At 35.3% G+C, this 17,350-nt stretch overlaps 1 protein-coding gene across 1 annotated transcript in view; it reads right to left on the bottom strand.

The window, feature by feature from the left end:
* Positions 1-17,350, bottom strand: part of GFRAL (GDNF family receptor alpha like) — a 59,853-nt gene that overhangs the window by 31,342 nt on the left and 11,161 nt on the right. Inside the window, 4 exon segments of the mRNA XM_059937539.1 lie at positions 3,354-3,604; positions 8,593-8,923; positions 9,823-9,879; positions 14,420-14,830. Coding sequence (XP_059793522.1) covers positions 3,354-3,604; positions 8,593-8,923; positions 9,823-9,879; positions 14,420-14,830 — 1,050 coding nt within the window.

Below are 17,350 nucleotides of genomic sequence, written 5' to 3'. Positions count from 1 at the left end.
CAGGGAAAGGCAGCAGCAATCTCTTAATTCTTTCCATTTCTGTGGTCCTCTTTGTCTTAACCAATTTTTTTCTCTTCCTTTTCTCTCATGCCTCTCTCAGCTCTAACTGCCAACAATTTGCTCTGGGCTGCAAGATGCCAGAGAGAAGTGAGTCTGTGGATGCAGAGGTGTGCAGGTGAGTGCAAGTTGGTGGCCAAATACCCAGTGCCTTCAGGATGCTCAGTGCCCAAATGTGGTCCTGCAGACTGGAACCGAGGCACGCTCTTCAACATGTTTTCAAAGCTCAGATCTGAGACGAGAACGAAGAGGTTCTGCCTGAGAAGGCTGTGGAGCATCCTGAACCAACACAAGCTTGTTGTCCTCATAGTGTTACAGGCAGGAGAACACCGTGGGCTGCAGTCAATCAGCCAGGGCTGGACTCCTGCATCCACTGCATCCTGGACATGGAAGCCGAGTGACCCAGCTCACCTCTCAGCTGCCTTTATCTCCCGTGTGAAACTGAAGAAATAATATTGTCCAGCTCATGGAATGATTAAGGTTAGATGAGAAGTGTGACCCCAGATAAGCACTCATTCTAGCAACTCTCTCATTTTTTATAATTATTATAAAACTCTGGCTTGGATACATCAAGGTAGATGATTTCCAGATTTGTTTCAAGCAAGTGTTCTTCAAACTTCCGAGAGCAGCACATTACTGAGTCATGAAGTCAATTTAGTAGGTAGTCAGCATTGAAAAAATATAATGGAATAGAATAATACTTTTTAAAAAACAGAAGACACAGCACGTAAAAATCTAATGTCAAATGCATTGCTTACTGTGGTCTGAGGTCAAGTGAGTTTGAAAAACAATGACTTGAAGCCAAACAAAAGTGACAAATGGAAAATTTTCTCCAACTGTCCTCTCTGGTCTATTCAGTTCTGTCCCTTTCAGGTAAAACAAGCAGAAGGAGAAGGGCTTTGGAAACCAGATGTAATGAGAGCTGATTTTTTTGAGAGGTTGATAAAATGTACTAACATTTTTTAAATTTTTATTTTATATTGGAATATAGTTGATTAACAATGATGTGTTAGATACGGGTGTATTTTGATAAAGTGTGAGCATGCTGGGCTGATGTGAAAAGTCAGAGGCAGTGGTTAGAATTCATTCAAAAATCTCCATGTGCCACTTCCCAAGTATATGGGGCAGGGGATGAGGGTTTGTTAGAACTAGCCAGGCTAAGGATTTAATTTGTGTTTTTGTCTGAAACTTTTCCTATTAATTCAAGTACTCAGAACCCTGACAGAAGGCCTTTAAGGTTCCTTTAATTCTATAAACATATCACTTAAAATTCCTACTTTTTGTAAGTAATGTTTGAGGAGAAAACCTCATCATGTTTAGTCTTCCGAAGTGAGTGAAGAAAAGTGAAATCATTTTGAATTTTTATTTTTCTAAAACATTATAGAGTATGTCAATGTTTATGGATTTTTGTGTCCATTTCTACTGTTTCTTCATGAATATATATGTATTTTTGCTCTATACAGGTAGCCAAATACAATGAAAGCAAAACATAAGAATTATTAAAAACACATGGGAGAAAACCCGGTTTGGAAGTAGAATTAGGTTGCTTGCACTGGCATTCTCAGGGAATTTATGCCCAAGGAATTGGTTACCACTAACTTGTAGAAACTACATTTTTTTTTCTGGACACCATTTAATATGGAAAAACCACTTATAAATAATCATGATAGTGTAATTGTATATATTGTTGTTGGTTTAAGTTACTTTATTTGGTATTTCCTTTTGTAATATTATGAGCCATTCATTATAAGTACCTTTATTTCCAACAGAATTAGCCACCTAGTATTAATCAGAGAGGAAGATTATTTAGAAAATATGACTCAACATATATCATGCAATTTTCCTCTTTGTATCATGATTTCAGTTGAAATATGTCTGTAGTGATAATTATAGAAATTCCACAGAGAGCTCTGTTGGAATCAAACCATACACTCTGAGTCGTATGTTTATTACCTAATACATAACAAATCACAATTTTGATCATATTGGCTAATGTGTTATCGCTTTAGTATCTTTAAAGAAAAATAGAACAAAATTTAAAAAATGTGTATATCTGTTTATAGTTAGATAGATATATATAAAGATATATACAGATCTGTATCTGTCAAAATTTGTATAAATATAAAGATTTTTTGCAATGAAATGGTAAATGTCTATTATTCCCTCCTGGAAATGGTGCTTGTGGTTTGGTGGTTACACCTAGGGGCTTAGGAGCCAGGGATGTTTTGGGACTCACATAGTTGCATGGATTAACCTTGAAGGTAGATGATGGAGAGGTCTTGAATTAGTGTGTGATCACATCGTTAGGCTTTTTCCTAGAAGACTTATAGCCAAATCCCTCTCAACCACTTGTTCCCTTTGAGACTGTAGACAAATTATTTAAATTCCTAAATCTGTTTTCTTATCCCTAAAATACTGTACATAATAACTTTAGAAAATGTGTTTTCCATTCCCTCATGCAGGTAGATCAGCAAACATATTAAAGACCAAGGGGAGATAACTAAATCCAAGGGTAAATATGTTTTACTTAGGTTGGGACAGCTGTATAGTAGATTGTTAACTACCCCCTGATGAATCCAGCTTTGGATATACACATCCTTCTCACCGTGACTGTGAGCTTGACCATGTGACTTGCTTTGTCCAGTGGGGCACTAGCAAATATAGCAGAAGCAGATGCTTGACAAGTACTTGTTCACTGGGGATTAGCTGCTAAGGATGCTGCCATCACCATGAAAGATCCAGGGTCTACTGCTGCAGAGGTCATGTGGAAGAGAACCACGCCATCCCAGACAATAGTCCTTGCTAAACAACACCTGAACAGACTGGCCACGGTCTCACCACCAGATGATTGTACCTTCATGAGAGACCCCAAACAAGACCATCAGAAGAACCACCCAACTGAGCTAAGGCCAGTGAGAAGAATTGTGAACAAATAAATAATTCTTTCAAGCCACCAAGATTTGGGTTGGTTTGTTACTTGCAATAGATATCTGTTACATTCAGTTAACTGGCAGGATAAACCTTTTAGGCTGTTGATTTTGAAATCAATGTGACACCTAGGAGTGATCAACCATATAAATTAACAACATGTATCATTTGCAGATAAAAGAGTAAAATAGCAAATGTGCAAAACATAATCAGAAAATAAATTTTAAAATTAAAAACATAGAGTTGACTTTGTGACCAAATTTTCTGTGCTGGATTACTACTTTGTGTTGTATAGACAAAAACAAGAAATATATTATATATGTGTGTGTGTATATATATATGTATATATATATAATTGGGTAACTTACTGAAACATGATTTTCTATGAAGCATATGCTGGAAAATCTTGCACAAGGATTCTTCACTTTGGGTAGTGGTCCTACATGTGCACTGCACTTGAAGGACTGTCCCAAGGGTACCAATGTAAGCTGCTTTGCAGTCATTACTTCCGGAGCAAGTGAGGTCTTGCTTGCTTAAGGTGCTGATGCAGGTCTCATCCTCATGGCACTTTCTTATCACACGCTGCCAGCACTTTGCCTGGAATGTTCTATAGCGCCTCCTAGAAAGAGTCAGGAAATGGAATTAGTCTCTGAATAATATTATTTCACACTAACATGTAGTGTTGCCTCACCTAACGAAAGATTGACATAAAGCAAAATGCCTTCTAGATGCTTCTAAACATAGTTGAAAACTAAGTTTGTACATTCAAACATCCCAACAGAGAGTGTGGAAGAAAACGTAGAGAAAACTTGTGAATTATTTTCCTTTTGTGATGAAAGACAGAGGTTAAGTTTAGGATTACCTGGATGACTCTTCCTTCATTACTAATTTTATTTCACTGGGTGATGATTTGCAGTAAGAACTCCTTGAGAGATTTATTAGCAATAATTTCTGAAGCAGAATGTGGTTTTGAGACTAGCATTTGGCCATTGACTCCCACAAAGTGATTTCAGAATAGTCTCTTGACTTTTCAAGAGAGTTTTCCTACAGGATGGGAGGTACTGTATTCTTTCTCAATATTTCTAGACAGACTAATTAGAGTTAACAAAATGCTCTGAGGTTCTCTGGCAGCATGAGCTAATTTAAAGCAAAACATGAGTTTATTTAATGGTCGAGATAATCCATTAGAACCATATCCATTCATAACTTTTCTGACTACATATATCATTCTTGCTGTATTAGCTTTGAATAAAATCTGGATAGTGTACAATAATTTCATATTTGAAACTTTCACAGTAAGAACATATCTACTTAGTGGAACCAAGAATATTAATCTTCCTATTTATCACATATAATTATTTTTTTCCCTGTCTTGAATACGTCACCATCAAACACGCATCAAAACCCTCTGAGTACATGTCATTTGTCCTGTGCTTATTTGCTTTCATGTTACTCTGCTTAAATCCATAAATCACATTATTTTCAATAATCATGTATTTTAAATCATCTTAAAGGAATCAGCTTTTAAATATAATGGTAAAAATTAATTAATATATTAAAATTTATATTTAATAAAATACTACAAATTTTTTGAGCATATAATTCTGAATCCAGAAGAACAAATATGTTCCTTTAATGCAATTAAGGGTTTTATATATAAGATGTCATCTAGGTGTAAGCATTGGCAGTACTGGTTGTCATCTATGAGGTTGACAGGTGGCATTTAGTCTTTCTTAAATATATGTTTTACAAAGTTTAAGTTGCATGATTTGTCTCCTCATAAAAGTTATTTCATACAAAAAAGTAGTTGTGAAATTTTGCAAAAATGATGAACTGAAGGATATTTAATTAAAAATTAAAATATTATAAAAATACTTTGGTATACTTACTATCTAAATTATTTGAAAAAATTAAATATGGCAAAATATTTTATATTATAGGAATTTTGTTTTATGTTTGAAATGTTTTGCTGTGTAGCTGTTTCATTATCCTTATTTTCTCGATATACTGCAATTTCTTATTCTGGTTTATTACTTCAACCATTAAGTATTTAAAAGAGTAATTTTTAAAAGAGTTGATTATTTAGTTTTTAGTTTTGTTATAAGTTTCTGGTTATACTGTAAAATGTAAAAGAATATGGTCTGTGTAGTTTCTACACACAGAATGTATTACATTTGCCTTTGTGACCTAATATATAGTCATACTTTGTGAATATTCCTTAGCACTTAAATATGTCTATTGTGGAGTTTTGCTTTTAAAAAGTAGATAAAATTTCTTGTAAGCAATTACTTTTTTTCACTACTTTCTGGAGTTCATACATATGGAAAAACAATGTATTGTAATTTCCTGTAAATTCCTAAACATTTATAATTGGCAAAATATAATCTCACCTCCCAGTGTGTATCAGTATTGGGCAAATTAATTGAAAAAATAGTTCTTTATATCACCTTCTTTGGCCTTTTCAAATAAACAGAGGAGTTTCAAGACCAATCATGAAAAGAGTAAGCGGGTGCAGGGACAGAAGTTGTATTTTAAAATCCAATTGCTCTACTTTGCCCCATGTATAAGGGCTTCTGCAAGAAAGATCCATGATAAAGGCTTAACATTCTCACTGAAGAAGTTGTTTTTCATTTGGAGATTTTTTTTCCCATCTGAATTACATTAAGGATAATTTAATATAAATACTGGAAATCTCCCTAAGGCAAAATCTGCTTGAGAAAATGACAGAATTTGTCTTTCATCTTGACAACTAATATTGTATAATATTTCCATCACCTATATAAAGTGTTCATTCAGAGACTATTTGCACATGGTGAAAAGAAAAAGACACACAATCCTGACTCCCTGAATTAATACATAAAAGACAGGAATTACATAAGAAGAGACATGTATCTGTATATTAAAACATTATAAAAATTAAGAAGTACAGATATTCAAAAGTGGAGGGAAACGAGATGAAGTCTTTTGAGAGCATATCGTGTTCCAGACCCTGCACCAAGCACTTTGGAGAGGTTGTGAAACCCAGGAGTCCTTGTGGAGGAAAATCACCAACTCTGTATCAGCCAGTCTGAGGAGGTGTTGATGCCAAAGTGAGGTTCATGCAAAAGTGTGTGTTTCAGAATCCATCACAGGGCTTCTCAAGGACTGTAGCAGCAGATCCCATCACTCAACACTAAAATATGGTATTTGATAGGGAAACTCAGATATATCATCCTGAGAAAATTGAGTACTAATAACTCCAAGATAATGACGTAGAATATCCGGGGCCCTGGCACTGGACTCAGGTAAAGCTTGGTACCATCCATGGAGACATCTGGCATTTTTACAGGGATTACTTAAAAAAAAAAAAGTGTCCTCTGGCTGGGTAAAATGTTATTTGGTTTCACTGTTAGTGAAGATAGATGATAGACAGTAATATTTTACTTGTGATATGAGAAAAATAGTGCAATCAAATGTTTTTTACCACATTTCATTGATTACAGGAGATACAATTATTTTATTACAACTAAAATCACTTGTTGGCAGTTGTTATTGTTTTAATTTAATACTTTTTTTTTTTTTTTGGTCATTGAGCTTAAGATGCATTCCAAAAATGTTAGGGATATTAAAATGTGCAAAAATTTTGCATCTTTGAATCAATGAAATATAATAGTACACTGAACAAGGATTTTTGAGATATAAATGAGTTTGAAAAATTTTAATTTCATTGTAAAAAATATTTTTATTGTTAATTTTATTATTCATTCAAGAGAAATAATTAGTAAAACTTAAAATAACTGATAAACATTTGCAGGAAAAGATCCACAAATAAAACTTTCTTAAGAACTTTGACATTCTGTATAAGTTGAAGCAAAAAAATATAGTCAATGCTTTAGCACTCTGCTGAGATCTTTACCCTTTATCTTACAGAATGTGTGTTATAGGGAAGCAGTTCTCTTTTTTTGACAAATGTTTACAAGATCTGCAGCTACTTTGCAAGTTGGAATGACTGACAGTAAAAGTGTGAGGATAGTTAAAAGGTGGAAGGAAAGCGGTTCACCAAGAATCAGCTCATTCAGGAAGTGATGTCATTAAATCTCATTTGCCAGTGGTTCAAGCAAGGTGACAAATGTGACAATCTTTCCCTGAGCTATCACACCTAGCCACTTCTCCACACTAAATGTTTATTTTGACCTTTAAAGGGATTTGCTATATATGGACTTTTATTCATTTAAATACAATTAAATAAAATAGTCCCTAATAGAAGGTACTGGGCAAACAAATTAATATGAATTTCTTGGGGTAATTATCCCAAGAAGAAGCAGAAGCTTCATCCCAATTAATGCTGGTTGTTAAATAAAGCTCCTTTAACGTGATAATATCAATGTTACAGGTAGTTTTGATTCATCAAGTTTATTCAGTATCCTCTTTCTTTCCTCCATCTTCTGACTCGTGTCCAAAGAGGCTCACTTAACTGTGGTTTTCTTACCACACAAAAGATCAATTCGCCTTGAATATATAAGGAAATATGTTAATTAAGACCACAGTGAGGAGAAGAGAAAGCCAAGGTGTTGGTTTCAATTTATGGTTTCCAAGAGGAGTTACCTGCAAAGGTAAAGTCTAGTCTCAACTAGCAGCCAGGTGGAAATTTTAATAAGTGAGCACATCATTCACACCTCTGTTCAAAATCTCCCAGTACCGCTCTTCTTTCTCTGAGTAAATCCATTCTCCTATTCCTCTTCCCCTTGTGCACTCTACCCTCCTTGCCTGAGATCATGCCACACACATTTCTTCCTCAGCACTGGCTCGTCCTTTTGTTTGGTATCTCTTCTTTCCAGTATTTACTGAGACAAGCTCATTTTCTCACTTATTCGACTGGTAAAATGTCTCTACTGGGGTCACCCCATTTGCACTGCAATTATTTCACTCTTTCTGCCCATTCACATTTCCCCTTATTGCACGTGTGTGTGTGTGTGTGTGTGTGTGTGTGTGCTCCACAGGGCATGCATTTTTGTATCTTGTACCCTGATACCTAAAATAGTAGTAAGTGCCTGGTAATTATTTTTTGAAAAAACAAATACGTGACTAACATCATTGCCTTGAGAATTAAGGGTGAGAGGTTGGGAAGAGGGGAAAGGGTGCATTCCTGACACCATGGCACACGTGTGTTGGGGAAATCCAAACTCTTGCTCCTTCCTCATCTCCAGCCTAAGACACAAAATATTTATTTTGAAGTTTAAAGAGTCACCTCATCAAAATTCTATGACATTTAACAGCCTTATGTAATCACACCCCAAAAAAACAATAATAAAACTGACATACAAGACATGTCTATTAAGCAATTCATGAGTCTCACTTGAATATGAAATTTTAATAATGCTATTTCATGACTACCCAATCCTGACAAACTGAATTTCTTGTATTCCAAAAACATATTCTGCATTTGAATTTCGAAAAGGATACTACACATGTACCATGGATTCAAAACTATGAATTGTCTGGCTTTATTTACATCATGTTGGATGATGGTGGGAACTCTAGCTAATGTAATGAGATCAAGTGTTGGGACTAGACTGTAACAAATAAGGTTCCAAAATCAGAAAGTAAGGTATGCGTGTTTTTACTCACCTGCATAATTCATCATTTTGGCAGCTGTGAATTATATCGAGGCAAGTTGGGGCTGGAACTCTGTTCACTGCACATGGCTTGCTGTGAAGAGCTTCTCTGGACTGCTGACAAGGTACATCAGAGGGAGCACAGTCACAAAAAGCCAACATCTGGGCAGTGTTAAAAGGCATATTTTGATAGAAGAACTGGATGGCTGCTTGGCAGTGTTTCACATCACACAGGTTTCCATTTGCTGAGCAAGCTTTCAGGTAAAGGGCCAACTGTGTGTTACAGAGGACATCAGCCACACACTCCTTCGCCACTTCCAAACAGGACTTGATCCCTCTGACTCCTAAAAGCAATGATATGCCCAGGTCGTGGAAAAGTAAACAAAAAGCTGTACATACAGATTCTGCAAAACACTGTGAGAAGTCCATGAGCAAAATACAATGATGTACCCATGTGTTATTTTTGGCAAACATTCCTTCTTTTTCCCTTAGAGTTAGTATGAACTTACTGGGACCTGAATAGTGGACTATTTGCATCATCTTTCATCTGCACTGGCTATGTATTGTGATCCAGAAGTGATGGGAAGTGTGTAGGGCCAAAACTGAGCTGCAGAAAATAATTCTTGAGTCCAAGTTTCTCAAATGTAAACAGTAAATCTTCAGAAATTGCATTTCAGCTATATAGCTAATGGTGCGTTCAGTGGCTCGAATCAAAACGTTCTTGTTCTGTTGCACTTTTTATTTGGGGGGGAAATCTTGACTAAAGGCTGTAGTTATTCCAACATATAAAAATGTTCACATTCTGGAAAACACAGGTATGTGTGAGTGCCCCGCCCCCAACACATCCACATACACAAAAAGACCTCAATTTAATTTACATGATCAAAATATCTATGAAATTTAATGACGACCTAGTCTTTGGTTTTAATTGTAAAGTATTCTTCAGCGTAACTATGAGTAAACGATGGATGGGCAAAACAGATGTCTTGTCACATGAGTGGAAGAAATGCAATGATTTTGTTGCCATTTTTTGTTTTTTTAAAATTTTATTTATTTATTTATTTAAAATTTTACTGGAGTATAGTTGATTTGATTTTGTTGCATTTCGTAGTATTAGAATGATAAAAAAATCCACACAATTTATTTTGTAATGGCATATCTTTAAGAAGCCTAGTAACTACATTTTAAATTATACTGTCCAGTATTTACCATGCAGATCAAAATAACAATTTATAAACATTACCATGATAGGAAAGAGTAGTTAGATTCCACTTGAATTTATTATCCTCTTTCATGTTATCTAGAAGGAAAACAAAGAGACTATTTTATTAGTGAACAATATTCTAAATTTAATAGGAGAATGTGGACTACCTTTATGAGTGAATAATCAAGCAAAAGTACATATAAGCTCATGTAACCCTTATTTAATCCTTGATACACAAAATTAGTGAGGTACAGATGAAGAAAAATAAACCCCTGAAATATCATTCAAGTCAGTTCAACAGCCCTGCTCTGAGTATCCAGTTACTGGAAGATTTAAACAAATGCTAATGACTAGGCCATGTGCTCAGAAGTAAACAAAGAGTCTGTCTGGAGAGAAAGAACAGAAGGAATATTGTCTGAACCAAAAAACTCTTCCCAGTAAGGTCTTAATTAGATTGAAAAGCAATTTAAAGACTATTTCCACCTCTATCTTAGCCTCCCAGAGTTTTTAGGAATTGTAAGTACAGAATTGAAGACTCTCATTGATGGAAGTGAACTTGGTGACCATCTAATGCTAAAACATTTCATTCAAGAAGCATTGGTTGAGAGAGCTGAATCCTAACCACTAGATCACCAGAGGGGAGGGAGAGGGATGGAGCGGGAGTTTGTGGTTGGTAGATGCAAACTGTTACATTTAGAATGGATAAAAAACAAGGTCCCACTGTATAGCACAGGGAGCTATATTCAATATCCTGTGACAAAGCATATTGGGAAAGAATATTTTAAAAAAAGAATGTATGTATGTGTATAACTGAATCACTTTGCTGTACAGCAGAGGTTGACACAACATTGTAAATCAACTATACTTCAATTAAAATAATGACATTTAAAAATCTCATTTAATTGTTCTTTCTTTCAAAGATAACTTTATAAAAAAAAGAAAATAAAAGAAGCATTGGTTGAGTCCCTACTATATACCAGGTGCCATATTGAAGACAAATCGGCAGTCCCTATTGTTAAACCTATTAGGAAATAGAGACACACAAACAAAATGAAAATAAAATAGATAGAGCACTAATAGACATATGCATAAAGTGATAGAATAGAATTATCAGATTTTCATTTTAAAATAAAAATTCAATTTTTGCCATTGGCTATTAAGATACTGACTTCTGTTATGGCATAAGTGTCTCTTCAAGTTTCAATTTGTCCTGACTTGAGCTGTCTGTCCAAACTCCCTGCCTGCCCATCTGCTGCACATATATGATGGTACAATCATAAGAAAATTCTTTTTACCCCCCGGTGTGTCACAGCCTTTCCAGACTCCTTGTTCCATCTGTTCTCATTATACATGGTTTTTCATTTTTCTACTGGTTAATTCTCAGCTCAAGAATCACTGTCTCTTCTGGAACACAATCTCCTGTGTTTCTGGGATGTTCCTTCTTCTGTGCTACTATTCCATATTGAATGAAATCCCAATAAGCAAATTTCAGAGAGTTCTACAGCTTTTGTGACATACAAAAGTCTAGGCTAGACCTTCTATGATAGCTCTGCTTTGGGAGTGTTTGGTATGGCTGTGCCACTGATTAAAACATATTCAAGAAACTGAGTTCACTTACTGTTATGAACTAAATTTTGTCTCCTTCCAAAATTTATATGTTGAAGCCCTAACTCCTGGTGTGGCTGTATTGGGAGATGGTGTCTCTGGGGAAGTAATTAAGATTAAATGAGGCCCTAAGAGTGGGACCCTGATCTGGTAGGATTTGTGTCCTCATAAGAAGAGACATTAGTGAGTTTCTTCACTCTTCCCTCTTCACACACACACACCCCATGGAAATGTCCTGTGAGGACATGGCAAGGAGCCAGGAAATCTACAAGCCAGGAAAACAACCCTCACCAGAAACTCACCCTGCTGGACTTTGATCTGGAACTTCCAGCCTCCAGAATGATGAGAAAATTAATTTTTGTTGTTCAAGCCACCCAACCTCTGGTATTTAACTAGGGCAGCTTAAGCAGACTAATACACTCACAATATGAGTAATTGTTACAAAAACAACAAAACAATTCTTTTACCATGGGGAAACAAATTCTATCATGGACCCATGCTATTTTATATAATATGAGTAATGCATTATAATAAATTCTCTGCACATTAAATCCTAATTCTGTATGGTGCAGACATAGGTATATACACATTTTCCAGAGAATATTTTAAACAGTAGCTTAATTGCTGAAAAGGAGCTAAAGGGCAGTATGTCGTGGGAACACAGAGAAACATGCACCCACCAGACCTCCATCTGCGTTGTAAGATCATACACATTAAAAAATGCACACTGTTCCCGCTTCTTGATCCATTAATATCAAAATATATGCAGACTCTGATATCTTTTCACCCTGCTACCACTCTGGTCCAAGACACCATGCATTTCTCTGTTGAACTCATTTAGTGACATGGTCTCATTTGCTATCCATCAGTGAATGACCCCCAATTTATAGCTACAGTACAGATCTCATTTCTATGTGTCATGCAATGAATTTAGATATCAATTTCATACCTAGAACTGTCTACTTGATCTCTTCACTTGGATATCTAACAAATATTTCTCACTTACCGTGTCCCAAACTGACTCCTGACCTCTCCTCTGTCCACACCAAAGCCTCTTCTTCCTGTAGTTGTTCCCATGTTAGTCAGTGAAAATAATGGCAACCACATCCTTCTAATTACTCAGGACAAAAACGTTGGCGTCAATGTTGAATCCTTTTTTCCCCTTGCATCCCCATATGATCCATTCACATCAAAACATATCGAGAATCTGACAGCTGTCAACACTGGTCCATCACCCATCATTACAAAAGCTTCCTAACTGGTCTTCCTACTTGGGCCTTATTTCTCTTCAGTCATTTGTCAACACAAAAAATAGAATTATCCTGTTAAAAATGTAGATCAGACCGTGACACTTCCTTGGCTCAAATCCTTCAGTGGTTTCCTGTAACACTCAGAATAAGAGCCAAAGGTTTTGAAATGACCTACAAAGCCTTTCATGATCCTGCCCCTGTTTTATTTCTGGCCTCATCTCCTGCATCTCTCCCCCTCCTCTCTCGACTCTACCTCTAGTGTCTTCTTTGCTCTTCCTCAACCTTCCAGACTATCCCCAGCTCAACTTGAGCTTGTGTTTCTGCTGCCTGAAGTGTTCTTTCCCTAAATACCCACATGACTCATTCCCTTGCCTCTTTCCATCTTTACTCAAACATTAATTTCTTCAGATCAACTTTCTGGCCATCCTATTAAAATTACAAACCACCAACTCAGACTTCTTTTTTCCCTACCTGTATTATTTTTCTCCTTAGCACTCATACTGTTTATTTTTTTTTAATTTTATTTTTTTTAATTTTATTGGCATATAGTTGATTTAAAATGTTGTGTTAGTTTCTGCTCTACAGCAAAGTGATTCATTTATACATATACATATACTCATTCTTTTCCAGTTTCTTTTCCCATATAGGCCATTACAGAATATTGAGTAGAATTCCAGGTGCTATACAGTAGGTCTTTGTTGGTTATCTATTTTATATATAGTAATGTGTGTATGTTAATCCCAAGCTCCTAATTTATTGCTCCCCCCCGCCATGATTCCCCTTTGGTAGCACTCATACTGTTTAAAATACACATCTTCAAATCTTTTATCCTATTAATTTCCTCTTACTGGATGCTACAGCCCACTACTAAGACCCCCCTTTTGGTGATCCCAGTATTCATTTCCCCAGTTGCTGGTCCTTTTCCAGCATTGCCTCATCCAAAGAAAGTTGCCACATCCAAGGGGGCAGACTTTTCTAGGGGACAGCTCCTAACTAAGGGCTAGTCCATGAGAGGGGCTCAAAGGAGCAGCTCTTGTGTCTCAGTGGGCAAGATCTCTAAAAGGCCATTACAGAGCCAAACATCTTGTGGAATCAGCTGTTTGTTGTGATCATTGTCTTGCCTTTCAATTTCTCCCTCCACCTAATCCTGTTTTTCTCACTTCTAGATTTTGTTCCTGAGCCCTCAGCCAAGTACTACTCTGTATGCAAACCTCTGTCTCAGAGTCTGTTTCCAGGGAAACTCACCAAGACACTCCTCAACTGAGAATATAAAGCTCTAGAGAGAAATGGTTTTTGTGATTTTTGTTCATTTTGTTTACTGCTTTTTCCCCAGATCTTAGCACATGGCCTAGGACATGGTAGGCACTCAAAGAAATATCTATTAAGTAAATAAATCATCATCCCTTACTGCATTATCTATTTCTTTAATTTTTTAAATCCCCTAAAAAATAAGAAGCTTCTTAAATGAAGGACAGTTTTGTTGTTGTTGTTTTGATCCTGCTGCACCAGACTTAGGACTTAGCACATTGTCAATGTCTCACAAGTATTTGTTCAATGAATGAATAAATTAATGAATAAAATTCACATTATTCTAAAACCTTTTAGCATTTATGTCTTTCTTCATAATCATAGTATTTAGACATAGACATAGTCATAGTATTATGTATTTTAATTTTCATTGTCTAAGAGAAACACAGGCAGAAATGGCAGAGCAAAGTCTTTAGTCAACTCATATTCGTGATTATACTTAAGGTCCCCAAATTCCTCCCTTGAATACTGACCTGAAACAATGTCTAGGTTGAATTCATCTTCATTGTCTTCACTGAAGGCTGGAACTGGATTCATCTGAGCATCCTGTATACAAATGTCCTCAAACAAGCTTTTCCAAATTTCAATGCATTTTGCTTCTGAAGGGTCATTGCACTGACAATTCCACAAGATTGTTTCTTTCAGACTTTCTCTTAACGCTGCACACAGGTAGCTTCCATCAAGGGTTTTGCATTGCTCTGATTCCCTCCCACAGGTTTTCTTAAAATTTTCATACAAAAGAGCACAATGTTCAGATTCCTGGCAGATACGTGCTGCCATGACGCAGTAGCTCTTTTTTTCAATCATTAATGACTTATCTTTCTGATGGAGCCATTGTGTGATGTTGGATTGTGCAGCCAAATATGAGGACAGTGCTGATTCTTCTACAAATAAAAAATGACTAAAAATTAAATATTATGACCTTTTAATGTTTTCTAAAAAGTGTATAGACATATCTTTTATAAATATACCAATATCTATTGTCTTTCAAAAGCCATTGAAATAAAATATTGCAAGAGAGCTATTACAAATGATCTTGAATTTTTTTAAAAAATTGAAATAAAAATATTGATTATTTATAGTTTATGTAACTAAACATAATGGTAATGCTCAATTTCATTTAATATTTTATCTTCATTTATTTCATCTTTTCATTACATTTTGATGATGATTGGTAGAAATCATGTGTAACTTAAAATACTTATAGTCCATTATTTCTCTTCTATAAAATTTTGTGAATTTCCATTTCATCCTAGAAATGTACCTATACTAAATTGTTTCTCCACAGTTTTTCATTATTTCCCCTTTAAGAAGCATTCTTAGACAGTTTTTTCCTAATTCCCTTACCCCCTCGTGAAATTTTAATTCCACAGATATATCGTGCATCTGTTTAGGGATTGTATGTATATCTATGCTTTATATATAAGTGAGAGGTTTTTTGCTCACCCCTAAGAACCAATTTTCACCCCTTGGGGGTTATATCCTCATAGAGAATGCATGTTCTGCTAGAGAGTTCCAATAAGCACATAATTATATAAACTTTATAGAAAAAAGATAAGAAAAACAACCTCAATATAAGAATCCTTACTTGCTTAACCTAAGCTTTCAGAAGTATACCGTCTAATTCTAAAATGTCTCATCTTCCTCTGAGGTCCTTCATGTGGATCTCCACAATGAAAACTTCCTTGACCCTACCATTCTTCCAAAGTAACTTTTTCCCCTGGGGTATTCATCTCTTTAAAAAAAAAAAAAAAAAAAAAAAAAAGGTTGTTCTCTTTTGTTTATTAAATGAGCTTTCTTATATCTTAGTTTTTACAAATGCCTCATGCAAGATAAAAATAATACAATCTATTTCATGATATGAAAATGTTTACTTAAAAACTGCCAGGACATTCTTAGAAGCACTGTTCAGAGTACAGCTTCTGTACTGCATGGGTTTGGAGACACACACTGTGATAAAGTTTTGCACATTTATCAAACAACAGCTCACATGGATTGCTATAATTATTTAAATCAGGCTTCTCTACTGGAACATAGAACATCTCTCCTACCCCTTTTGGCCAGCATATGCAGGCTGGTGTGGATGGGATGTATGTGAATTAATGCCATCCTCATATAATTAGTTCTATTATATTGGTAATTATATATTTTGAAATAATCTATAAATCTGTCTAAACGTCCATCTCTTTTATAGTACACATATATGTATGAGTATTTATATATATATTTATATTTAATAATCAAGGCTAAATGAAATAATCTGGCTAAATGCCAATTTTACTCTGCTATGTTTTTAGCTAACCAAGAGCAGAGACTGTCTTAACCCATCTTTATTTCCATCCTCCAGCATTTATATGATATCTACACATATTAACTGAATAATAAATATCTTATGAATAAATATATAATTTAGATGCTCAAAATGTGTTTAAAATTAAAAATAAATGATATATTTATTGATCAGTTACTAGGTGTCAGGCACTATGTTGAAAGTTTATCATATTAAGAAAAAAAAAAGGAAGAAATGTCAAAGCTGATTTGCTCAAGAAGTTTATAATCTATAATAAAGAATAGAAAAGTGCACGTCTGTTATATGTTGAGAAATGTTTTGGGAATACAAGGGGGAGAGAGAGAGAGAGAGAGAGGCATCATATCTTGTTGGAGTGATGACCAAAGAGCTGGTGGAGGATGCTGCAGTTGAAATAGGATGAAATAATAAGATTTCAATTATCATTTCCTTTTCCACTCTGAGCTAAATTATAAGCAAGCAGCTGATGCTCTGGGTAAACACCATGATCAGGCCAGGTCCATCATGAAGTGCATTTGTGAGATCATTCAGGTCTTCTGTACAGGGTTTCTATATTCCTGGCTTATCAACATTACCACAGAATAGCATTTAACAAGTATTTATTATGGAAAAAAAATGGTTTAAATGTGAACTGATTTCAGTTTAACTGCTCTAGATTTGTATGTACCTGTGTCTGGTAACTACATTTTGCCAGCATCTTGGTCTGATAGAAATGGTCATTGAGATATAAATGAACTAGCCCTACTATCTTGAAACAAAAGTCTATAAATATTTTTAGTATTTCTATACACTTTCGTTTCAGTCTACTTCAGCCTAAAACTAGTAAAGACCTACTCATTAGCTAACTAATGACATTTTAGTCTATCTCCTATTTGACTTCTCTGCATTTATAATTGTCGATTATTTCCTCTGTGTCTTTCTCTCTTTCACTGGCTTCAAAATTCTTCCTGTAGTTTTTGTTTTTCCTGTCTTTAAAAACCTCCTTGTGGTTTCATCAACTAGATTGCAAATGTTGTTATCAAAATACTTGTATTCTCCAGTCATATCTTTTCCTGGCCAGTCTTATCCTCCTGCATGCTTGTATCTGTTTCTTACA

The sequence above is a fragment of the Balaenoptera ricei genome, chromosome 11, assembly GCF_028023285.1.
Source record: "Balaenoptera ricei isolate mBalRic1 chromosome 11, mBalRic1.hap2, whole genome shotgun sequence".
NCBI lineage: Eukaryota > Metazoa > Chordata > Mammalia > Artiodactyla > Balaenopteridae > Balaenoptera > Balaenoptera ricei.
This window is presented reverse-complemented; position numbering and strand designations above follow the sequence as displayed.